This window comes from Vanacampus margaritifer, chromosome 1 (assembly GCF_051991255.1).
Source record: "Vanacampus margaritifer isolate UIUO_Vmar chromosome 1, RoL_Vmar_1.0, whole genome shotgun sequence".
NCBI lineage: Eukaryota > Metazoa > Chordata > Actinopteri > Syngnathiformes > Syngnathidae > Vanacampus > Vanacampus margaritifer.
In genome coordinates, this window is record NC_135432.1 from 51952057 (window position 1) to 51978802 (window position 26746).

The following is a 26746-nucleotide window of genomic DNA, read 5'->3' on the forward strand; positions in this document are numbered from 1 at the left end:
CATGTTCATATAGTTTACCTTGCCCCTCACAAGCAGCGTAGAAAATAAATGTATTGATGAACAATATATAAATATTTAATAATACACATTTGCCAGCAAGATATGAGGTTGTATATTGCTGTCAAGTAATAAAGACTCACTAAAATTGTTATTAGTGAGTTTATATTCATAGGAAGACATGTATTATTCAGTATAGGTTATTATTTAATTTAACAATACATCGAGGTTGTATGAGTGTATTTATTTACGAGGCAGTCCTCTGCGGGCAATTCATTGGCACCCCGCAGGTGACCAGATGTCTGCCTGTAGCGCATTAGCTATGCTAGTTTTGGGCTTGTCAATAAGCGTTGTTATATTTTATTCCAAGTATATTCATAATGCTGTATTTTCTTATAACTATATATTTTTTGTCATTCCCAGAAAAGTAATTATCATGGAAGATACTGACCAGAACATCCATCTCAGGAACCTTTCATTGCAGCAGTCTGCCAATGAAGAGGAGGCTCTCAATCTGTTGTTCTTGGGCGACACCAATCGAATGATTGCAGAAGTAAGAAGGGGTGTGGCCAATGAGAGATGTTGTAGAAATATCATACTCATACATATCAGACTAGTTAATAAGGAATGTGCCTTTTGATGCACAGACTACAACATAGAGAGCTTGTATTCGGCAGAGCTACTTCCATGCTCTCTTTTGATTTATTCACTTAAAGCTGCCATTGACTTTATATATATTTTTTTATGTTCTTTGTATTTGAGTAAAGTGAATACATATTGAGTGAGGATGTTTTATCATCAGAGATGTGTAACTTTGGTGATGTCGAGGGCCACCTATGGTATGTTTTATGCATAGAGCAGTCATGTACTCTCATAAAGCCTCCTTCGCCTTAGGCGAGTTCTGACTTTTAAGTCATTCACTCCCAGCCATTTTCACTGAAGCAACCCCCTACGCTCCCAGCTATTTTACTGGATTTTGACAAAATTTTCAAGGCCCACAGAATATTGTGTTTTATTGCTATAAAAACATGGAACCTACCAAAAGAAAGATTAGTGTCTCTTATTTCATCAGGGGAAAAAAGTATATTTGTATCTGTTTCCGTTTTGCAGCAATTAGCATTAGAATATAGCTTAGTTTCATCATTTTTCACAAATCTGTTGAAAACACTGGGGGAAAAGGTTGTTGCAACATGGCACTGGTGGATCTCTTATACTCTACTGCCACATGCTGGCCGTTTTTTGTAATAAATACAATTGCTTTAAGCAACCTCTTCAGGTCAGAAGCTGCATCAAAGCCTTCTGTATGCTCTGGCATAAATAAATAAACGTATAAATATGTTTTTGGGACAATAGCAATATTTAAAATAGAACGTTTTTATCAGTTTTTTTGGGAGTAAATCAGTTAAAGGGGACATAGGTTTTTCTTTTATGTGCAAATAGTTGCATCTCCGATTATCTGCCTGACAATCAAGTGTGAAATTAACCAAGTACATTTTTGTCATCTGTTTATTTCTGACAATATGTGCGAGCCGTCGCTCCATCTGACTATTCCACCTGACAGCATTGTCCACACGCACCGCGGCCACGTGCACATGCCCTTCTGAGTGCACAACTCTCACCCAAAGCCTTTTCAAGTTTTTACATCTCCTGCTTTGCGTGATTTAAAGCATTACACATCAAACTAGATTCACAGGGCATCCACCTGCACCTGCAAAGGCTGACTGACCGCGGGGTGCGAGGGTGGTCATGAGGCCCACAGGCTGCTTCATTTTTTTTATTTGGATTATTCAATGAGGCGAATACATTTGCCAAAAACTGTGCGAATTGGATTTCCTTTGGAAATTAATTGCCTTTTGATACATAATGGTAGTATAAATAAAACATTTTCTTATTGTCTATATTTATGCATACACGTTTTGACAATATTGTCTTTCATTCACCATGGGGACGTTGTGCAGTGATATTAGCAATGAAAACAAATACTCTGTTTTTCCATCATTGTGTTGATCAAGCAGCTCGGGGGTTGTTGTTGGGGAGCCCCCAGCAGCCACCCACACAGAGCCTTTTGTGAACTCATCCTCAATGAGACCTCTTCACAAGAAACTCTCACTTGAGCCTGAAGCGAACAAACAACGTCAGCATACTGCCAAATGTATCCCAGAAGGCTTTGCTCCACAGTAGAAGCCCAACGAATTTGCACAGATCTTCTTTCAATCCGTCCCATATGGACACACACTCAGTGGAGTATGAGCTCACTCATTTATGACAATCCCTTCTACAGTTTTATTGGAAATAAAATTCACCTTCAACACTTTTCACCTTTCCTTTGAGCTCATCAGAAAATATTTCCCCATCTGTTTTTTTGTGCTTGTCACTGATTAGCTTTTCCGATGGTGAGGATAACCACATGCCCCCCCCCCCCCCAACTTCCTTCCTTCAATTTGTTGGGGGCGTGGTACAATGAAGCTGATCCCACCTTGTTTGAGCTGTTGTAGCAACAGATTGCTGAGTTGTCCTTCCTAACATAGTGTGTGGTCAACATGTGTTGATCAACATGTGGTCCACAAAAGGAAGTTCCACACATTTCTTCAATAAGGATTCATGTGTGCTGCTTTTGCAAGATTCTGATGACGAATGATGGTAATGACCATATGATACATTTTTATCTTTATTTCATGTAAAATTACATTGCACGTGTGTGGCAAACTTGAATATAGACCAGGAAAATTTGGACAGATAAAAGAGATGATAGCTTTGTCTTGAGCTGTCATGACCCCATTAGACAGCTGTTGGCAAATTTATGTAAGGGTCAAAGGACAATTTGATAATTCATTGGGGAACACAATTTTGCTGAGTTAGGTCTGGCAGGCGTTTTGAACAAATCTTTGGATGCAGAATCCAAAATTGATCTCACTTTTTCTCTATTATATCAAGTTTTTTAGCTATAGGATCCCTGTTTTCTTAAAAATGTGAAATACATGTCTATGTTATGTAAATGAAATACTAGGTTGGAATAGTTACCAAAAAAGAAAGAAATAGCACTTCGAATGGTATGCCTATATTGTTACCAGGTTAAGAGAAAAACCTGTGGAAATCCTTTAAATTCCTACTAAGCTAGCTTTCTCTTTGCAGAAATTGATCATACTGACCTATTGGGAGCCGCAAACACCTCCCATCACACTGTCTCAAATGTGACTACACAAATAAGTTACCACGTAACTGTAGATGAGCCTAATCGTAATCAGCTCTTCTTACTCTTACTGAAGCTAATCAGTTAAATTTTGCTTATCTGGTGTCACTTATTTTATTTTAAACGAGCATTAAAAGTAAACCGTTTTTTTTTTTTTCAAATTGTTCCCCATTGTGATGAATGTCGTTTTTTTTTTTTAAATGTTTGTTTTCTGCTGCTCTTGTCATGATAGGACAAATCATCTACTGTACATTTGATTGACAGCCATGTCAAAGATCTGCCACTGTCACAGCTACATCCTTAATCAAACGGATCATTCAATTATAACCCTGAAAGTAAATTATGAATGAATATAGTGTAATCGATATTTGGTTCCGTTTTTTGGTATTTTCTGAAAAGAAAAAGTGGAAAAAAACTACAGAAGCCATTATTTTAAGAGGATGATGATGACATAGTATTTGATGTCACACAGTGCCAGGATAATACCTTCATTTTGCCAAGAACTGAATTATAATTCAAATTAAGCACAATGTAGGAACTGCTGCCTGGCTATTCATTAACACATCTTGTTTTTGTTGATAAAGCTTGTTTGTGCAGAATGAATCACGCTCTATTTTCGTCTCCTGCGTGTCACAACCTACTGTAACTTCTGCTGCACTGGTGGCCATCTGAAAATCTACTTCAGTTTTTGCAAAGCTGCCACCATCTGTTTACTGCTCATTGTTTCCACATGCTGCAACATACATTTTAATCAGCAGAAGCAAGAAAAATAAGGATGAAAAGAAAGACATCTGTTGTTTGAATGAATCACAGATGGAAACTAAATGTTTTTTTTGTGTGTGTGTGTTTTCAGGGCCAATACTGTTCATTCAAAACATGATCGCGTTTGTTCTTACTGTCCTCTCTCTTTCCCAATCTTCAGACCCCCATGAACCAGGCCTCTACACGATCCCACTGCATTTTCACTGTGCACTTGTGTAGGCGCGAGCCAGGCTCCGCTACTCTACGGCGCTCCAAGCTCCACCTGGTGGACCTGGCCGGGTCAGATCGTGTCAGCAAGACCGGCCTAAATGGGCAATTGCTTACTGAGGCCAAATACATCAACCTCTCCCTCCATTACCTAGAACAGGTAGTTTCCTAATAAATTGTAGAGCAGCACGAAACATTGTGATGAAGTTTGGAGCTGTAACATTACATTTGACACAACCTCCACCCTGGGAGACCGGGGCTAGTTGTCTCATGGGTAAGTTGTCACATTGCAATTTTCTTCTCCACCAGAGGGTGCAACGAAAAAGTGGAATACAAGTTTTCTTTGTATAAATGGTCAGGGGTTGTTTACTTTCTGAGAATAGAATAGCACATTATGAGCTGAGAGGCCAGTTATCTGTTTTGCACAACCCAAAGTAAACATTTTCAACTTCATATATTTTGAAACAGGCATCGTACACAGACAAATTCTAGCAGCAAATCATGTGGACTCGTTTGAGGAGAGATTCAGGCATCTTGTCATACCTCAGTCAGTCACGGCTCTGTTTTTAAGCTAATTAGAGCAAGTATTAGCTAATATAGTAGTTTGGGGTTATTCGTCTAAGTCATTTTGGGGTTTGTTGTCACATATGCAAAAGAATGGGCCGATGAAAATGCAACTCTGGCAACTCTGTTTACATATGCCAGAATTGTTCTTCAGTTGATGAGTCTGAAGAGTGAGGAAATTAGTTGGCTAGGTTTTGCCTCATTGTTTAAAAATTGAATTTCCAGTTGTTGGAACGACAGTATGCCTGCATGTCAGGACTGGTTTAAATTTCATGATGAACCATCCATCCATTAACTGAAAAGCTTTATTTTTTAAATTCAATTTAATCTCAAATTTCCAGTTTATGGGAAACAAAACAGGCATTTAAGGCTGAGAGCCTTGACCTACATGCCAGCAGTTCTGAAGGACTTTAATCTATTTCATAATATTTTATGTTAACGTTTGCTCAATGACTATGATACATTTTCATAATCAATGATAAACATTTTCTCTGGCTGTAAAAAACAAACACAAAAATACAAGAGAACAAGGATAATTTTTTGGGTCGGTGTTTTATTAGTTGTAAAATCCAGGGTGACATCTGACCCCGTATGGTGTGATAACTCACCCATTGGTGGGGCAACACATGTCACATGTTCACTTCCTCTATTTGATGGCTTATAACTGCACTGACACAAAGTATGCAAATGACATGAATACAAAAAAATATACCTAAGACTTTGGTCTTTCACATGGTGTACATTTTATTTATTTATGATGTAAAAATATTAAAGTATCAAAAGTGATACAACTAGCCTCGGTGTCCCTAATTCCTGCATTTTTACCCTCAGTATGCTTGACTTCATATTCATTGTTTAGCACAAATATACAGTAGACTATATGGCAAACGTATTTTTTTATTTTATTTTTATTTTTTTTACAGGAGAGCTCAGTATTGTTCATTCGATTTGACATCATCATTGCTCTCCTTTTTTTTTTTTTTTTAAAAATCCAACAAATCAATTAAAAAAATTTAATAAATGTTTTTTTTTTAAATACATATATATATACACATATACACACATATATATATATATATATATATATATATATATATATATATATATATATATATACATATATACCCTTTTTTTTGTATGTGGGTGAGTATGTGTATGTGCGTGTGTGTGTGTGTGCGTGCGTGCGTGCGAGCGTGTGTGTATTCATCAGTTCACCTAAAGCCCATTAAAAAAAAAAAATAATAATCCCATACTAATAATATAATATAATAATAAATTGCCAGATGCAGAAACATCAATGTAAGTTATCACGATGTAGTGGCTCTCGCTAACAGACAGAATTAAGTAACCGGAATTAGGTTAAAAAATTCTATATACGTAGACCATGTTTCTATAAATTTTGATATTTGGTTTTTATTTGAGGCAGATATTTTTTCCATTAAAATGTGATTTATGAGGAGGTTAGACCATTGGTCGATATTCAGAGTTTGTTTATTTTTCCAGTTAACAAGAATTGTTTTTTTAGCGATAGTAAGGGCTACAAGTGTAGATTGAAATTGTTTATGTGGTAAGTCAGTTGTTGTTAGGTCACCTAGCAAACACAAGTTTGGAGATAAAGGTATCCTACAGTCCAAAATAGCGGAAAGTTTTTCTAAGACTTTAGTCCAGAAATACATAACCGGAGTACATAACCATAAAGCATGAACATAAGTGTCTGTAGTGTTTTGTAAACATTGGAGACAAATGTCGGAGTCTGAGAGTCCCATTTTCTTCATCATATATTGAGTAATGTATGTTCTGTGAATAATTTTATATTGGATAAGTTGTAAATTTGTGTGTTTTGTCATTTTAAATGCGTTTTCACAAACTTGAATCCAAAAGTCAGGTGCTATAGACAAGTCTGTCTCCCATTTCGAGATGGGTAAAGACATTTTATCAGTATATGAAAGTAACTTATATATTTTTGAAAGTTTTTTTGTTGTTGTCGGAGAAAGCTTGTTAATATCTTTAGCTAAAACAGGCGGTTGGAGCATACCCCGAAGTGTTGGAATTTTTTTCTTTATCATATTTTTAACTTGTAGATAATGTAAAAAATTTCCGTTTTCTATATTGTATTTTTGGAGCAAGGATGTATATGATATAAACATATTATCTGAGAAGAGATGGTGGAGATGTGTAATTCCTTTCTGCTCCCACACAGCTAAATGAAACGGTTGGTTGTTAAGTTGAAAGTCGGGGTTATGCCATAGGGGAGAAAGTCCACAGGGCTCCACTTGGGCTTTTGTCAATTCTAGTGCCTTCCACCAGGCAGTCACGGTGGCGGAAATCATTGGGTTTTTAAAACAATTATGGTTGTATGGTTGTTGTAAGTATGATTGATGTTGTAATAAAGAGTAAATCTCGAAGTCTGAGGTTATTACAATCCTTCTGTTCTAGTTCCAACCAACAGTTAGTGTCTCTGTTGGGTTGTGCCCATAGAACGATATATTGTAGCTGGTTAGCTATATAGTAGTACATAAAATTTGGTGCCTCTAGACCACCTTTGGATTTGCTTTTCTGAAGAGTAGATAGACTAATCTTTGCTTTTTTTTTATTCCAGTAAAACTTTGTTACGGCTGAGTCCAACAACTGGAACCATTTAGCCGTAGGTTTAAATGGAATCATTGAGAAAAAATAGTTTATTTTAGGTAAAACTTTCATTTTAATGGTGGCTATTCGTCCTATTAGAGAAATAGGAAGATTATTCCAGCGCTCCAAATCACTATAAATGTTATCCAGAAGTGGAGAAAAGTTTAAATGAATTAAATCAGTTAATTTAGGTGAGATTTTTATGCCTAAGTATTTTAAATTACCTATAGGAAATGAGTAGTGTGGGTCCTGGCTTGCAGGGTTCCATGAATTTTCTGTAATAGGTAGAAGTGTTGATTTTGTCCAGTTAATAGAATAATCTGATAACTGTGAGAATTTAGTTATTAAATTAAATACTTCCCCTAGCGAAGTAGCCGGCTTTTCTAAATAAAGTAAGATGTCATCGGCATATAGATTAATTTTATGTTCTGTTACCCCAGAGTGAATTCCTTGAATCCTTCTTTCCTGGCGTATGGCTAATGCAAGTGGCTCAATAAATATTGCAAATAATAAAGGGGATAGTGGGCATCCCTGTCTTGTGCCTCTCTGTAAAGTAAAGCTCTGAGATATAATCCCATTAGTAGTAACTGTAGCTTTTGGAGAATCATATAATACTGATACCCAGTGGATAAATGATTTCCCAAAGCCAAATTTATTTAAAACAGCAAAGAGGAAGGACCAGTTAACTTTGTCGAAAGCTTTTTCTGCATCCAATGATATAATAACTGCTAACTAAATGGCAAACGTATTGAGACACACCACATAATTGGTTTGCTAATTATTGTGGTGTTTAGATGAATCTTTAAATCCCTCCTGAATTCAACTTTCCAGATTATCAGACCATTTTGGACAATTTTATGAGTCTGAACAGTTTGCAGAAGGCCCCTTTTTCTCTTCATTTTATACCAGACATTTGATTTTAATGGCTGGAGTTCCACCAGCAAATAATAGCAAAGACCCACTGTTTAAGTATTGGCATGCAGATATGACAATAAGAAATTTTCCGAGCTGTATCCATCCTTTATTTTCATACAGTACTGTATTTGCCTCTTTTCACTTTGCTTTTCTTCAGGTTATCATTGCTCTGTCAGAGAAGAATCGCTGCCATATTCCATACAGGAACTCTATGCTGACCTCTGTGCTGAGGGATAGCCTTGGAGGCAATTGCAAGACCACTATGATTGCTACTATGGCCGTTGACAAAAGGAACCTAGATGTAAGACACATCAATATTCTGTATTACAAAAAATAATGGCTTTGATTTCTGGCCAGATTGTGAACAAAATACAAATATCGTGCTTTACATTTGTTAATCCTTCCACTTTGTCATTTTACAAAAAAATGCAGGAGTCCATCTCTACGTGTCGCTTTGCCCAGCGTGTGGCAATTATCAAGAATGAGGCAATATTGAATGAAGAACTTGATCCTGCCTTGGTGAGTGAGACAGCTGCATACTTTTCAATACCTCACCGGTCATAAATACTGTAACTCAGACCCAATTACACCACATCTGCCATTACAGCCAGACCTTTCACATGGATTCCAAGCCTTAATTTGATCAGCAAATGAGTTGCTGTATGGTTTTAACTTCAAAATGGAACTTAGTGTAACCTACCATGTGTTTAAGTGTCCTCTTTCGCAATCCAAAACCACTTTTTTCCAATGTCAGTGAGTTGTTCTAAAATAATCACTTTTTTTTAGTCTTCAACACATCAACGCCTGCCCGTCTTGCTATATTTCAACTATTCACAGATTGCATTTGCATTCTCTCCTACTCTTGTTTACATGCCTTCAATTCTCTTTTGACATATTTTAACCCAGTTCCTCGTATTTTGAGAAGGCATCCAGCTGAAGAGTATTGAGTTTTTACACTGTTTGGTTTTACTTGCAAACAAAAAAGTCTAAGCTGCACCATTTGCAGCCCATGTTGCAATTCAATCAATTGTTGTAGACACAGAGATGTGGCAGCTATGATACATGAAGCTGCCACTATACTATTGCGACTAACATTTGTCTGGCATTTCATTTCAAAACCATGCAGAGGTATTTTTAAACTCGTCTGCAGCCAGCCTAGTAATTGTGACAGTGTCTGGCAGCTTCCAACTATGTACAGCACGATTTCACCTCCAAGATTCAAAATCCAATAACAATAAATGTTGCTTAGTGTGTGTCAGTGTCACAGTGTACCGTCTTTGTAAACCGTTCATTTCGAGGTGATGAAAATCTGTTAAAAAGTTGCTAACTAAAGGGCGGCATGGCTCAGTTGTAGTGTTGTGGGTGCGATCGTCACCCATGGTTACCATGTCGAAGTGTCCTTGAGCAAGACACTGAGCCCCGTTTTTCTCACAGTGGACCTGGCAGCGCCCACTGGTGTATGAATCGGTTAATGTGAGGCATTGTAAAGCGCTATATACGAAGCGGTCTATTTACCAACAAAGAAAATGATTACTAACCTGAGAACTGTGTTGTGTTATTTTATGAGGATAGAATAAATACATTATTTAGTTGTTGACTTCATGTTTTCACATTTGAAACAAATCGGGAAAAACACCGTTAGAAATACAGAATTGGACACAAACATATTTTGAATTGGTGTAATTAGACTCAACCATCCCGTTGGTTATTGATCAAGATGAATGGTTTTCTTCCTTAGATATAGGGAAAAAAATCCCAAGCTCTGCCAAAGATTGTGAATGGAATTGGTGGATCAATGCCAAATCTTATGTACTGTAGTCCTATTGCTTTTCAGGGTTGGTTTCATCCCACATGGTAAAATATGCAATAAACAGTGTTCCAGACAAGGATGGTTTCCTCAAGAGCGCTAAGGGTTGTTCCAACCCTAAATTTAAAAACTTCAATTTCATCTTGTTTCTTCCTAAAGCGATGAACTCAATGTTGAAATTATGGTCCTGAAAGATCCAAAGCCATACTTATACTATATTGAGTTAAACAGAGTCGTGGTAAAACTGCTGAAAGGGTCAAAATAATTCTTTTTAAGACGTAATGACTCACCTAAACCTCCGTCTCGTAACTGTAAACACCATATCATCTACTGGAGAATGCATCTATGATTAGCACTAACTTTTAAATGCTACACAGCGTTCGAGAGAAAGGTATGAGCTTCCCTGTGTATTCATACTGCTTTGTCATATTGTTGTAATGTGCCCCCTGCATTGGTCAAAAATTTCTATATGCTATGATTTTGTTGTGGCCGAACAAAAAGCCGTGTTTAGATGTTGTGGGAAAACATGCCAGTTTCCTTCGTAAAGTAAGGCCCCATAATTGCAGCATGTTTGTGTGTGGCAAACTACGTAATAGTTGTGAATTTAAGATGTAACCTGTAGTTACGCAGGAGTGCTTACAGTTTACTGTGGGTGTTTTTTGTGAGCGTGCACAGACAAGTTTGTTTGCAAAAACGATTCGGGTCTATTTAAGTCATGACTATTTTGGTTTGGTGTTAAGTTTATTGACATTGTACGTTTGTGACATGTCGTTTTCGAAAAACAAGAGCATAATTAATTATTCCGGGCCATTTCCGCAACATAAAATCTGCAAGTTACCACGAACCTGGACTGCTATGCTGACATCACCAGTCGCGCATGTTTAGTGCTTTTTCCGAGTATTTGAAATTCCGCCATGGGGTTGTGGTACCAGTGTGGGCTCGGCCCGCTGAAATAGACTAGTGCTGATTGTGCTGTCCGACCGCCGGTGGTCAGCTTTTGAGGATGCAGCTGGGAGTCTACATCAGACCACAGGGTCCAAAAAAGGTACAGGCTGCAGCTGCAGTGTCAGCTATGATATTTATGTTTAAAAAATAAAATATGAGGTGGGTTAGAGATGAATATTCTTTCATGCTTATGACACTTACCTAAAAACAAAACTCAGGTCAGTTCCTTCTTTGGGCATCTGGTTTCACACTGTTTGACAGTCGGTGTTGTGTTTCTCCGATGTGTTTGGTATAACCTTTGACTTTGAAGGGTTATTTTGTCACTGACACACAGTTGGAGAATTTACTCAGGAGAATGTTGCCACTAAATAAATACCACCAATAAATACCACCATCCAGCCTGGCTTTAACCAGGCAAAAGTGGTGCATGGGACAATCTCGATTTTAGGGCATTTGATTGTGAAATGTAGGTACATTCGTTCGTGTATGTGTCTGCCTGACTTCTTGTTGTGGCACTGACAGCCTCTAGTTTGCCTTTTGAAAAAGCAGGCGTGGCAGTAACAGTAGACGTGACTGGAATATGCATTTCTTTGTCTTTGTTTTGTTTTGGGGGGGGGGGGGGGGTATTTCCAAATCAATCGTGTACGTATCATAATATAAAGCTTTTTTTTTTTTAGTGTACCACATTACCACTGGTTGAGAAATTGGGGAAACATATTTGATAACATTAAACAAGGGTTACTTGTGCATGTGCAATTATAAGAGCATTCATTCATTCATTCATTTATTCTAGGGCTGGGTTTTAAAAATCAAATAATCAAATCAATTTTCCTTTTCAAGGATATCGATTCATAAAACAAATCAATTATTTTATATATCTCTTTTCTCATAAATTCTTATGAAGATTGATTTTTAAAAGCCAAATATTTTTTGTTCTTACTGTTTTCATGAAACATACTGTTCACGTGAATTTAAAAGTATTTTCTTACATTTATAAAAGACCTGACTGGCCCTCTTTTTTCCCTTTCATCATTTATATATAAAAACGTTTTTGGAGTCAGTGAGTATTAGACAGACTGGATGCTAATGTTTGCCAGCAGAGGCAAGCAGAAGGTTTACTTACAGTATGTTAGGCCTCCTTCAGTGTATCCAGTTGTCTGGAATCACTTAAATGTTCCTAAAAGTGCATTAGCGTGATAAACCACAAGATTGTCTCATCACTTGGCAGCAGTGACATGACCTGGATTTGTGTGTAAATTCTTAGTTTTGTGTCATCTATCGAAATCTGTCTAATTTACCCTCTGTGTACACGCATGTTAACCTCTCGTTTTTGTACAAATTACAGTTGATTGCTCGCCTGAAGCAGGAGGTTCAATCTCTGAAGGAGGAGCTGACCTTGCTGACAGGAGAGGAGAGAGATGACCAGCTAACTGTGGAGGAGATGAAGAAGTATGTGTTGTTGATTATTTGTTCATCAGAAGTCTCCTTGGACTTAGTTTGTTTGTCTGCTATTTCCGTAGAACAAAAATAACCACTCCGGGCTAATGATGTGTGTTTAGATATGATGTATGACCTTTTTGTTTTTATGGTTTGCAGTGTACATGTACATTTGGGTTATCCTCTCTGATCTGCCATCAGTTACCGACAGTCTTCATAACATATCACTTCACCCATAATAAAACCAAACCCATTTGTTTGTATGATAAGGATTTTCCCTCCTCAAACTTTGATTGGTCGAAAAACCATTAATGTTGCAGAATATCAAAATGAGACTGCAATGTTTGTTTCAGTGCTCCGTCATTGTTTGCATGAAAAATAAAGACTTCACATTTTTGCAGTCTTTGGATCCGTTTGGATAGTTGCCGCCTAGTCTTTCCAGTGGCTGCTTCCAAAACTTGAGGAACCAATGTTTGGAATATCATCCAGAGATAGTTTATCAACTGACTGGCCCAGTTTAACTGGAGCACGAATTTAAGTAAATAGTTGTCTTTGAACAAACCCAACTTTAAACACTAGAAAAACTCCTTAAATATAGATTTCCACTGTTTGAGCTGGTGCTGAGCGTGATTGATTGTAACTTGTAAGTGCAGTGGTTTAAAATTTCTGTCTGTGTGATTAGGTTGGAAGAGTCAGTCAAGGCCTTTCTAGATGATCCTGTTCCAGACGTGACACTGACTTTGGGACCAGACATGAGAAAAATACAGTACTGTTTTTGTCTGCTGAAGGTAATGGATTAACAATATTCATCATAGTCCTTGTCAGTACTGTGTATCTGTCTCTCTGTCTTGTTTCTTCTTACCATTGCTGTGATGGAGGAACAATGCCCATTTTCATTCTGTTGTGTAATGCAAGACTAATTTGTCTAAATAGTACATGGGTATTTTGTGATCTTTAAAAAAAGAGTGTTTTATCGGGCTTACTTTACTCCATGACAACATCCAACATAGACTACTAAAGGCGCGTTTCCATTAAAGGTTCCAGTACTGCCTGGCCTGGCCTCCATTGCTTATAGCGAGTCGCATCTTTCAATATATCCCCATTTTCTTCATTACTGTAGATCACGTCCTCTTTCCGTAGCAACAGGAGTGTTCCATGACTGACATCAGGCAGTGCAGCGAACCTAAAGTGGAAAGTGTGAATATAATCATTTGAAAGACGGGCTCACTCTCATTCACCTGAATGGACTGCGGAGCGAGCTGCGCGCCACTCGAGAAAGATTTTGCCGCAAGCTTCACTCTTTCATGTTTCGGTACAATGTCTGAACATTGTGAATGATCACACCAATATTTGGGATTTTATGGATTTTAAGTTACATTATTATTTTTTTCTCTATGATGACAACTGCTTGTAGTTTTCGTACGCTAAGTAATGTTGTTGTTTTTTCTCTATGAGCACATTTAAAGAGGAAACAACGATTTCCATAAAATGAAAAATGTTGGGGACATGAGTAGAGATGTGAACGTGAATCTTGGTGACGGCCAATCACATTTTTTGGGCATTAAGCTACCTTAAGACTTTTTACATGAAGTGTTTTAGTCAGGCTGGCTGCTTTCGCTAGCCACTGCCGCTTTGAAGTCTCGAAATAAGCGGCGATGAGAAATTAGCATTCTTCGTCTTATCAGAATACATTGAATGACAAAACTGGGACTCAACCACAGCTCCGAAAAGTTTCACTTGGCTGGACGACACTTGCTGCGGGCAGTCGGAGGTTGAGGCTCGAGTAGCTACTTGCGCTGCAGCTAGCTAGTAACAACTTCAAGCTTCGGCATTCAAGCGTATTCAACCTCTGCCTTGTGAAAAAAGAATGATTTTTTTTTTGAGAGAGAGAGAACCATAAATGAAACAAAAAACAAGATTTATATTTTAATGTAGGGCAACACGGTGGCTGACTGGTTAGCACGTCCGACTCCCAGTGCAGAGGACGAGAGATTGAGTCCGGGCTTCGGCCTTCCTGGGGGGAGTTTGCGTGTTCTCCCCGTGCTTGCGTGGGTTTTCTCCGAGTACTCCAGTTTCCTCACACATTCCAAAGACATGCATGGCAGGTTCATTGTACACTCCAAATTGTCAATAGGTGTGATTGTGAGTGTGGATGGTTGTTCGTCTCTGTGTGCCCTGTGATTGGCTGGCAACCAGTTGAGGGTGTACCCCGCCTACTGCCCGAAGCCAGCTGAGAGGACAAGCGGTTAAGAAAATGGATGGACGGGTGGATATCTTAATGTTGTCTTTGTTAAGAAATTATATTTACTAAAATATTTCGTTAAACATTCTATACGATTTTGGTATGTTTGCGTGAATGTTTGTCCAATTTTATTTAATCCAAAATGTCAAGTTCTTCATCCAACCATACCTTTATATACTGTGCTTTGCCTTTTTCTTTTCCCTCTACCACTACTGTGCCGTGCTGTCAAATGCTGCAAAATCTCCCTGATGTGCTCCCTTGTCAACATTTATGGCCTTTAAACATTCTCAAAAGTTGCTGAACCCTGTGTCCTAATTTTTTCCTCCTTTACATCAGGCCATTCCCACAAGGTTTCATAAATGTTGTTTGGTTTTATTAGACAATGATTCTGGGCAATAGAAGTGGAAACTGCCATAACCATGATGTAGTGGACTCACCAGCAGCCATACCGGAAGAAAAGGATATTCAAGAGCACCGCCGTGCAGAGGAAGTTGACAAACTAAAAGAATTGCTGGAGCAGCGTGATAATGAAATCAGTATCCTTTGACTTTGGTTCACATCAGCAAAATATTTTGTTTGTCCTGATGATTTCAAACTTTATTTTCAACACCCAGTCTTTAAATATTTATATCACAATGCAGGTGCATAAGGGGTTTGCCTTATTCAAAAGTTATGAAATGGTCCATTAAAATTGGAGCAACATTGTGGACCTTAATTTTAGTGTTGTGCCTCTCTGCTCTGGTTTAACGGCATGTTCTATATTTCCTGCCATGTCTGCTTCATTGGAAAACGTAATAAAAAATGACAAGAAAGATGGAGCAGAAAGATTGAATGAACATTATTATTATTATTAAGATATGCGTGACCACAATATTTGCACTGAATGGTTTTTGAAGGAGTCCACTGATCCAAGGTGGAGGCCCAGCAAGAAACATTTTCACCCTATACTTCAAGCTTATGGTCGTGCTTAGCAAAAATGAAGATATCAGATGCCAGACATATCCATGATGGAAAAACCTGGAACATAAGTATTAAATAAGAACTTGTATGAAACAATGACATGAAACCCAGAAATAATGTTTTTTTGTTTTTTCCCCCTCCTGTAATAGCTTAACACAAGTTTGTAGTGGGTTTAAAACTTGGCAGCTTCAAAATGAGTGCACAGGCACTGTCGTTAGAGACTATAATGGATACATATGATAGTTCCCACTAATATCGCCTTCAATATTAATGATATTCTCCTGATCCGTCATTTATCATATAAAATAATGTCATGCTATTTTGTGCTGAACATCCCAAATGTTCTGCTGACCACCACAGTTTTTGTGGTGTTGTCTGTCCACAGCCAGACATCTGCTAATGTCATGACAAGACCATGCATGAGGAACATACAAATGTGTTACTTATTATGGAATGTGCTTCGGTCATCAAACGTACAGCAGTCTATATTTAGTGTTCAGTATGTGGGACACAGACCAGAAGCCCAATCAATATTTAACGGCTCCAATGTTTTATTCATATAATGCTATACATGGATGGTTTTCAATCACAAGCCTCACTATCTGCTAACTGAGTGTTTTCCTATCTTTATTGAGCCAAGGCACATATTTTACACACAAAAAGTCAAGACACACCACCAAACAAAAGTATCACAAAGTGCATACAACATATTGAAATATTGATGAGCTCATCTCAATTTACCCTCACATTTTATTCCTTTGTGTGCAAAAGTCATTATATGAAGTTAAAAGAAAGGATTAAAGTATCACAAATGCAGGGAGACATATGGACAAGTGAAGCTCAAGGCAGATAAAGTGTGAACTGAAAAGCATCACAGTGGCAAGTTCTCCTGTTTCAGACTTCTTTGGTAGCCAGACAACGCCGATGTCATACTCACGCAAGTGCACCCGACCTCACAAGCATTTCGACACTTGGACTCGAGTAGACAAACACATACAATCTCATCAGTAGAGAAGATTTTGTGGAATCTTGGCGAAGTCCCTGCAGCCTGCCTGGCTCCCATTCTCTCCACTGATTCTTCCCAGACCATGACATCTCCCTGAGTCTGTAATGTCTGACAGGGAGCACATGTCAGCAATCTGCCATTATTAAAAGCCTACTATTGTGCATGCCGTGAGGAAACTAATGTGCTGCTGCCCTTTACTTTGTTGTCATTTTTGGCTCACCTCATGGAAATTCTCTCTATAAGAAACACATATTCATCAGTCTAGCTTTCAACCATATCTACTGGCCTTCAGGTACAGCATGTTTTGTCATCTGAAGCATGATTTCACATGAACAGCAAATATTTAATCATGGTGTTCACAAACTCTTTAACTCAGTGCCTATTGGTATCCTGGTTCGGATTTTGAAGAAGGAGAAGAAAAGAGCCAGTGATGCCACAATGCTACTGGAAAGTATTTCCAGTGTACAGAAGCATGCGGCCAAGAGTGATGCCAGTTTGTCAGCAATGCCACTGTTAAAGGCGGGAAACAATGAACCAACCTCAACTGGTCCTGGTGGACGAGCTGTACAGTACATGAAAAGAGGTCATTACGGTAAAGTTACTTTCTCTGGACTGTTGATTTTGTTTGGAGATGTTCTTGCATCTTTCAGGATAGTCTTTACCTATAACTGTGGTCTGCAACCTGAAGCTCTGGAGCCACACAAGGCCCCTTTGTCCCTCTCCTGTGGCTCCCCGAGGATCTCTTAAAAAAAAAAAAAAAGTAGAAATTTATTTAAAAAATAAATAATTATTATTATTTTTTATTTTTCATATTCTTTTATATTTCTTTTATTAAATTAATAATAATGATTTTTTTTAAATTGATAATTAAATATTCACCCAAAAAACTCAGTCCAAATTTTAAGTTGTCAGAAAAGTTTGAAAATTTAACCAAAAAAATGTCCAAAAGTGACCATTAAATGTCCAAAAAGAAAGCAGATAAATGTCCATGAAATTGCCAAAAAGGTCAGCGAACTGTATTTAAAAAAAAACAACAAATAACAATAAAATGTCCAAACAGAAAAGAAGAAAATTACCATAAAATGTATTTGGAATTGCCCAAAAAGTTTCATTAAAAAAAAAAAAAAAGCAGAAAAGAAAATGTCCAAAATGTTAAGCCCCCCCACCCCCCCCCCCAAAAAAAAGTCAGAAATTGATCAAAGAAAAGGCAGGGGGGGGAATCAAAATGTAACTATAAATTGTCCAAAAGCAAAAGAAGAAATCACAAAAAATTGCCTCAAAATGTCCAAAAAAAAAGAAGAAAATTACCATAATATGTCAATAAAAATGCCCAAAAAAAGGTCAAATTTTAAATAAAGGCGTAAGAGTTTAAAAATGTATGAAAAACAAAGTCAGATAAAATTTGCACATACACACGCACGAACGCACGCAAGAAAATCTAAAAACGTCAGACGGAAAATATGAAGGAAGTGAATGTCAATGTATTGGATGCTGCCTATTTTTCTATTATGGTGCGGCTCTAATTAGCTCTTGGGTCCTCAGTACATTAGTGCATTAGTTTTCTTTTCCTTTTTTTTTTTTTTTTTCCAGGAGAGCTCAGTATTGTTCATTCGATTTGACATCATCATTGCTCTCCTTTTTTAAAAAAAAATTAATTAAAAAAAAATGTTTTTTTTTCTTTCTCTTTTTTTTAAATATATATACATATATATACATATACACACATATATATATATATATATATATATATATTTTTTTTTTTGTATGTGCGTGTGCCTGCGTGCGTGTGCGTGCGTGCATGTGTGTATTCATCAGTTCACCTAAAGCCCATTAAAAAAAAATCCCATACTAATAATATAATATAATAATAAATTGCCAAATGCAGAAACATCAATGTAAGTTATCACGATGTAGTGGCTCTCGCTAACAGACAGAATTAAGTAACCAGAATTAGGTTAAAAAATTCTATATACGTAGACCATGTTTCTATAAATTTTGATATTTGGTTTTTATTTGAGGCAGATATTTTTTCCATTAAAATGTGATTTATGAGGAGGTTAGACCATTGGTCGATATTCAGAGTTTGTTTATTTTTCCAGTTAAGAAGAATTGTTTTTTTAGCGATAGTAAGGGCTACAAGTGTAGATTGAAATTGTTTATGTGGTAAGTCAGTTGTTGTTAGGTCACCTAGCAAACACAAGTTTGGAGATAAAGGTACATTAGTTTTCTTCATCACAATGTTCAAATGTTTTGCGGCTCCAGACAGATTTTTTGTTGTTATTTATTTGGCCTAAAATGGCTCTTTCGACAGGAAAGGTTGCTGACACCTGGAATGGCCAATGGCATTTTTCACATATAATAGTATCAATGTACAATCTTCATACCTCCTGTTTTTTTTTAAGAGTTTTTCATTGTCTTTTCATTTTTATATTAGCAGGACCATAAAGAAACAAACTGATTTCCATTTATTTTTGGAGATGTGTTAGTCCAAGTGAGAGCTTGTTTCATTTTGTTGGAGATACAGATAAAGATAATTTCAGAATTTTCCTCAGGACAGTCTTTTCCCATATTTTGTTTTTCTATCCAACGTCTGTCCTCTCATCGGTTATCAGGATTGCTCAAAACGTAATGGGTGTTTTCAATCAGTCGTGGTGGAAGGAGCAGCATTGAAGCACTCATATGATGAGGCGGAACTGTTCAACATCACAACAAGAGCCAAAAATAGTTCTGGGTCTGAACCCAGTGAGTGTGACATGTAGGAAGTTTTGATGTGGGGTAAATATGCTTAAAACGATTTTCCTAATCCTTGCAAAAGTAATCTAACATCATGAAAACATCATCACCTCAGGTTCTCAGCACTTCATCGTGACTTCTCGCTGCTGTTAAATAGTGAGAATGGATCCTGTTAACAAAGGAGTTTGTGGATAGAGTAAATGTTTTGCAGATGTTGTCTCCTGTATAGCTGACGTTTAGTTTTTCCTGGAGGAGACAAAACATTTGTGATGGATTAGATGCAAAAACAGCAGCCAGGTGATTTTCCTTATGGAATTTGGGAGCCCGAGCCGATCTTCAGTGTGTCTGTTGAGGTTTTCTTAGGAACATGAAAAATTCTGGATTTTTGGACCATAGGCAAATAACCTGATATCCCTTTAGTATCCATAGCTACTAGAGCTGTGCATGAATGAGAATTTGGTGGTAATTCGGTCATTCCTTTGAGTGGGCGTAGCAAATTATTAACCGAATCGTAATTTACCGGCTCGGATCAAATGGTGTGACGTCACTGGAACAACAACATACTTGTTGAGTGCAAGTGAACTTTTGACAATTTGACATTTGCAGACTTAAACCATTTGGAAACAGCAGTTGATCATATTTGATGTTCTTTTGACAATTCTCTGAATCTTTTCATGGCATCCCCTGCAAATCTTCTCAGGTGATTAGACGTAATGGAAATGATCGTGGCTTTTTTTTCTTCCCGGTTGTTAGTTCAAACAGCAGCAGTGCAAGAATTTGCCACGCTGTGCAAGACATTTTAAAATGCTACGCAATCGTTTGGAAAAGGAAGCAAAACACGTACATTTTCGAGCAAGCAGCCGTCGGCATAGATATCAATTTATAGACCCTCTGAGTGGCTGCCGTGTTTAGCAAGTCCTGCGAGCGGTCTTAAACCCCTGATTATTAAATGACACGTGGCTTGTATCATAGCCGCATGTCTGATGTTTGTAACAAACCAATCTGCGTCAAAATCGCTAAATTTCAATGAGTTCTAATGAATTTATGGGAACCAAACACACAGCTTGCTCTATTGCTAATATATCTATGGTCTCCTGCGCTAGCTAGTTCACCAAGTAGCATGCAGGCTAACCCATACAGCATTCAGGATGTTTGCCGTGAGGACTTTTTCTTATGGTTTTACAACATAAAGTGTGCAAGTTAGTTCAGTAGAGTTACTTCAGCTTAATGCTAACATATATGGAAAATGTTCCTGCTAATGGTTAGCATTAACAGTTTTAGAAACCTTTAACTCTTTGACTGCCAAAAACATTAAATAACGTTTAGTAAAATCCTACGGAGGAGCGCCAAAGACGTTAAAAGACGTTCACCAAGTTTTTTGTTTTGTTTTTTGGAAACGGGTGGAGGAAGCCTTGGCCAGCTGTGCTGAAAGTATCAAGCAGATCTAGTTAGTATAATGCCTATTTTTGGCCCCTAGATGGCAGCGATGACTCTCTTTGGACAAGATCGGGTAGGCGTCAGTAGTAGAAGACGTGAGGCGGAGCTAGAGTGTTGAGGGGACAATGGCTGAGAAAGCGAAAATGGCGACCGGTGGCAAGCAGCTCACGCTTGATCGTTTTTTTCAAAGAAGAGAAGCATCAACCAGTGCTAAAGAGCACATTGATGACGACGATGATGATGATGGTGACTCCGAGGTTGACGCCGAAGTTGGAAGCGTTGACGCGGCGGCTATGATCACGTCATAAAGCCTCACCAGCTAGCGATGCTAACGCCGGAAAAGGCGGAGCACAACCGAGCACTTCTGCACAGGCGGACGTTCAATCGGACGACGAAGAGTGCCCCGAGTCCAATGCATATTCATCGGAGGAGTGGGTACAGTCTGATCACGGAGAAGTCACTGGTTCTGGACTATGATGCCACCATGAATGGAGCGGATAAGATGGATCAGAACATCTCTTACCACCCGGTATAGGAACTGAAGGACATGAGGAAGCCAGACGTAACACCACCGTAACGTCACCGTATCATGATCCTGAGAGTAGACTTGATGGCAACATGACCAAACACACACTGCAGTATATACTTGCTATTCCCCGGAAAAAAAAGCCAGCAAAAAAGTGTAGCGTCTGCAATCGCAGTGAAACTAATCTGTTGTGCAAATCCTGCATGCAGGGGAGTGTTACAAAAAGAAAAACTGTATTTGAAACATCCACACAATTGTAAATAGTACCACGGTTGCACACATTTGTAAATAGTTTGCCAAATTGTTTTGTCAAATTGTTACACTGTTGAATGTAAATAAACGTATTTTGCTATCAAAAAACACTTTTACATTGTTGGTGGTAGTGTTTTACAGAAGTAAAGCACTGTTTAGGTGTTTGTGGCATCATTCATGGAAAAAAAGGTGTCAAATTCACTAGAGTGCATGAAATAATATTGTTTCACAAAAAGCTTGATTTCTCCGTATTTTGTTTCAAAACAGAGCATTTGGGTGAAACTAACCATTTTCTATTGTTGATTACTGAAAATAAGGTAGAAACAAACTTTTTTTTCTGATGAAAGATGAGAGTCCAATCTTTCATTTGGTAGTATGTGTGTTTTCATAGTCCAAACACAACATTTTCTGTGGACCTTGAAAGATCAGTCAAAATGCTTAAATCGGCTGGCACCCACGGCATCCCTTTTCTGAAAACGTCTGGCAGTCAAAGAGTTAAGCAATGAATATTTAAAGTAGGAATACATTTAGACAGATAATGTAACAATACTCACAATATTCTTTGTCCTCTATAAAAAATGACTACCGTAATATTAAAGTATTTTGTTAAGTCAATCACAGTAGTAGTAGAAACGGTTCTTCTTCGTTTGTGTCTGCATGGCGGTATTATACTGCCGGCACAGCACACTGAATTGGATTGCAGTGTTAAATCATGATGCACAAACTCTTTTTCTAACCCCATCTCAAATGCACATGATAAATCTGCTCAGAGGTATTTGCAATGTTTCTTCTAAGTAAATGTATACATAAATATTTTGAATATAATTTTGTCATGCAGAGTCAGTTTTTTTGTCATCTCATTATCTGGCAGATTGCTCCCAGATGTGTCTTTGTGTTCTGAATGTAGAACGTCATCACACTGCCACATCCTCTCTAGGGCTTTAGATCATAATCTAAATGGAAATAAAAAATAAAAAAAGGAGGAAAAAAAGCATGCTGACGTGATGAAGATTGCAGAACAAGTAAGTCCCGGTTTCTTGTGGGCTAGTCAGTGTACTTTTAACCTTACATTGAATGCAACAGGAATGCAGAGGTTCCTGAGAGTCAAGCCATTTAAGCACTAAGACACGCTCCTTAGCTGGGGCAGCTGCATTTATTTGACTTTTCCTGCCTGGTTTTGTCTAAGTGGATGATGATGAACCCGAGCCCGCATAACTAGTTCAGTCATAGCCACTGGGCAGTGGATTTTGAGCCAGCAACTCATCAAACTGAGGCTGCGCTCCTGTCTGCTTTAACCACAGTTCCCCCTTCCCCTCATTTTTGTATATCTGTGCCCAGTGCGGTAAAAAGGCCAGTGGAGGGCTAATTGCTAACAGTGTCCCCGAAAGAGAAACCTATTAGAAAAATAAACACACATTTGAATCCAGTTCAGAAAGATGAAGGTAGGGAAATCAATCAATCTGGAAAATGGAACATTATAAAATATGTTTGTGGAGCAATGCTCATTCGTACCACATCATCGTAGTATTTTTGCACGGTAGGTCATCTAATACAGACCAGATAATCCTTTTTTGTCATGGTGTACATAATATCCTCCAATTCAACCTCTTCCTTGTTGACCTAAGGAAGTGAATGAAGCATCTGCTCTTCGACTACTAAATCATAGAGAACACTCAGGTCTATCTGGTAACACTGCAAATATGTGGTTTTGTGCTTTATGACCAGTGTTGGGAACGTTACTTTAAAAAGTAATTAGTTATAGTCACTCATTACTTGCTAACAAAAGTAACAAGAGTTAGTAATTACCAGGCAAAGTAACTATTTTCAATACTTTAAAAAATTGTTTTATATAAAATAATTTATATTATTATTATTATTATTATATTTTTTATTTGTTTATACAAGGAATTCAAATTATGTCCAGGCTATATAAGGTGTTTTCATTTATTTTTGTGAATATTTATGCCACACAAATGCCTCACTCCATAATGACAGATATCATATACTGTATGTTCTACCACTGCCATTTACTAAGGCAATCAGAAAAATAATAAAAAATAAAATAAATACTGGATATATGGTGATTTGTGGCGCATATGTCACTTATATGTAATTTTTGGACAGTCGTAGGACAGACGATTTATTACACTATGTGTGTGTCGCTATGTGACTTAGCTTTATCAATGTCATAGTGCTTCTGGAGTTGCGATGTCCTGAAATGGTTCTTGGTGGTACAGAATTGTCAACAAATCGCTCGTAAATGGCATCCGTTTATTGGCAGATTTCTACTGTTATTTTGATCTACGTCAGTCTTGTCGATGTTGTCAAACCCCAAATGAGTTCCAGGCAAGGGACGTAGACTTGCTAAAATGCTAACATCATGTTTATTGTGAAGGAAGACACGTCGTGACCCGCTTCCTGCGGTACCTCCAAAATAAAAGTTACTAGCCATTCCATCTGTCACGACACCTTTATTGTGACGAGATGCGACAACAACAGTGCCTCTAACTGTGCGCAAAAGACATTTTCATGAATGGACTTACCGGAACCTACTGTAAGCTTACTTCGAGCCTCGAAACTAATGAATAAATTGTAATGCAACGCATTTCACGTACAGCAACGATAACGCCGTTTCAAATATAGGGAAAATGATTAATTAGATTAGTTTGTTCATGACAAAAGCTATTCCCAACACTGTTTATGACCATGCCAACATTTAAAGCAAATATTAACACAAAAAGACAGTAATTTAACATAAGACCTTTTTGTTCATCTTCACCTTGCGTACATTCTGTTTACAACACATGTAATAATGTTTTTACATGCACTCCAATGATCATGTTCTGGACTAAATCAGAAAATGTCTACTTCCAGTCATGGTCCACTTGCATAAATACACCTACTCCACACGAGACTCGCATGACTGACATTAAAGTCCATGTAAATGATCCAGCTGCTCCATAATCAAATCAGACGACTCGGGTCACTCCTGTCAGTCTCCAGCACACTACGCATTGAAAAGAGTCTTTTGCTTTCCAACCATAATAAGTGACCCTGTGAACAAATTTTGCACAAAGTTAGTTTTGGCGAAAGCACTCAATAAAATCTGGACCATGGGCTTCAAATAACATTTTCGTACTTGTAACTTTTCATATTTAGTGCTAAATTCTGTCATGACCAAATTATTGAATAGCAGGTGGGAAAACTGACCTTGTGACCTTGACAATGAAGTGAACGGCCACACTAATGCTAAAATCTGCACCAGCAAAGGAATGCTTTCCTGCGGTTTATTCACTTTGAGGTTTTAAAGCACAATGGGTGATGACCTCTTATGATAAAAGAATGTATAGTTGTCACATACATTTAAGAGCATATACATTATTGTGAACTGTGTCCATTTTGGAACGTTCATCTATTTTCCTTTCACTTCATGTTGATGTCATCTTTGTAGTTTAGCAAACGAAATAATGCACAGAACAAATGGTTGTTTGTTTGACTTCATAATGCAGATTCACATTGCAATTTGCGATTTAAAATTCACATTTTGCGTCTGCAAACGGCCGTTCATATGCCGCAACGTCCCTACTTCACCCACGTATTGTAAATAGGAGGCAGAAACAAAGCTATTTGGTTGGCGCGGGCCCCGACATGAGAGGCCATGCTCAAATTTATTAATTCATCGGATTTAGTCATGAAATTTGTACAGCATTTAAGTGCCTTTGTGGCCCAACACAGCTCCTCAAATAAAGTTATAGATTAGAAAAACTTGCTCCTCGAAGAAAAAATAATTCTAAGCCTTCTAACAAACTTATTATGCACCAAGTTTTTTTAAAATATAGACATAGTTAACGAAGAAACTCAAATTTAAATGTTTTCGTTAACAAAATAACAGAAAACAACCTGAAAGTACATCTTGCATTTAGAAAACTATAACAATAACAAAAGTGTTTGTTTTCATTTTTGTTAATTAATATCATACAGGAGCATTCAAGGTTAATTTTAGATGTATTTATTTTGGTTTTACTGTACTGTACATCCCTAGCAACTGAATAATTTACAATGCTTTTTTTTCTACTTTGCACTTGAAAAAAATCCTTGTATTTAAATAATACAAAAACTACTAAAAACTAAACTAAACATTTTAGTGGAAAAAAACAAACACCATTTTTTTTTACTTGCACTTGAAAAAATACTAAAACTAATTTTATTGATTTATTTTTGTAATATTTTAGAAAAAAAAACAAAAGCAACTAAATTAAAAAAAAAACTAAATAAAAACAAAATAAAAACTAGCTATATTGACAAGTCCAAAACGTGTGTGGGACATGCCAAATTCACGTCCAGCCAATAAAATAAAAAAATTATAAAATGAAGGAAACACATTTTAAGAGCCTTTTTGTACAGTATTCCCTCATTTATCGATGGTGTTCCCCAAAATACTTGCAATAGGTGAAATCCACAAAGTAGTCGGCTTCTTTTTTTTTTTTATATTAAAACCCCTCACCTGCACACACATTATAGACTTTTCTCAGACGCATTAACATTTTCTCACATTTCTTGCTCATTTAGACAATCTCAATGTTCAACCCTTCATAGATTTTCAAAATAGGTACACTACTGTACAAAAACAAAAAAAAGTGCAAAATTGCACTGAAAAAAATCTGAGAAACGGCAAACCTGCGAAAGGTGAACTGCGAGGGAACACTGTACTGGTATGTGCGTTTTCATGATGTGATTCTCGTGATTCTGATGAGGACACCAAAGGCACTTTTATAGTGATATTACCCCATGTCTCTATTTGCGTGCTGGATAGGTCATTGAATGGTTACATTTGAATGAAGTTTCTTCTGGTTCTGCATCCAAGAGCCTCCATTGTAACTGCGAGCATAACAGATGTCCCCGTTGAAAAACTGTAAATGATGACCTTTCCATGGAAACCATTCCTGCTATAATTTGCTCCGCTCTTTCCATAGCACATCATTCTATGTCAGCTTCCTAACTTTGCCAACACATAAAACATGGCCCATCGGGAGTTCATTTTCTTTTTTGATGACCACACTGGAAGTAGTCTGCACTTAGTAGAAAAAGTTGATGCTGTCAGAACTACAGTTCCATTGTGTCCCGTGCACGCTGCAGAC

At 37.5% G+C, this 26746-nt stretch overlaps 1 protein-coding gene across 1 annotated transcript in view; it reads left to right on the forward strand.

The window, feature by feature from the left end:
- The window catches only part of kif6 (kinesin family member 6), a 60920-nt gene that overhangs the window by 13671 nt on the left and 20503 nt on the right, over positions 1-26746 (forward strand). Inside the window, exons 6-13 of the mRNA XM_077583575.1 lie at positions 421-550; positions 4110-4316; positions 8421-8564; positions 8696-8782; positions 12361-12464; positions 13135-13240; positions 15074-15230; positions 17037-17243. Coding sequence (XP_077439701.1) covers positions 421-550; positions 4110-4316; positions 8421-8564; positions 8696-8782; positions 12361-12464; positions 13135-13240; positions 15074-15230; positions 17037-17243 — 1142 coding nt within the window. The remainder of the gene's footprint in view (positions 1-420; positions 551-4109; positions 4317-8420; positions 8565-8695; positions 8783-12360; positions 12465-13134; positions 13241-15073; positions 15231-17036; positions 17244-26746) is intronic.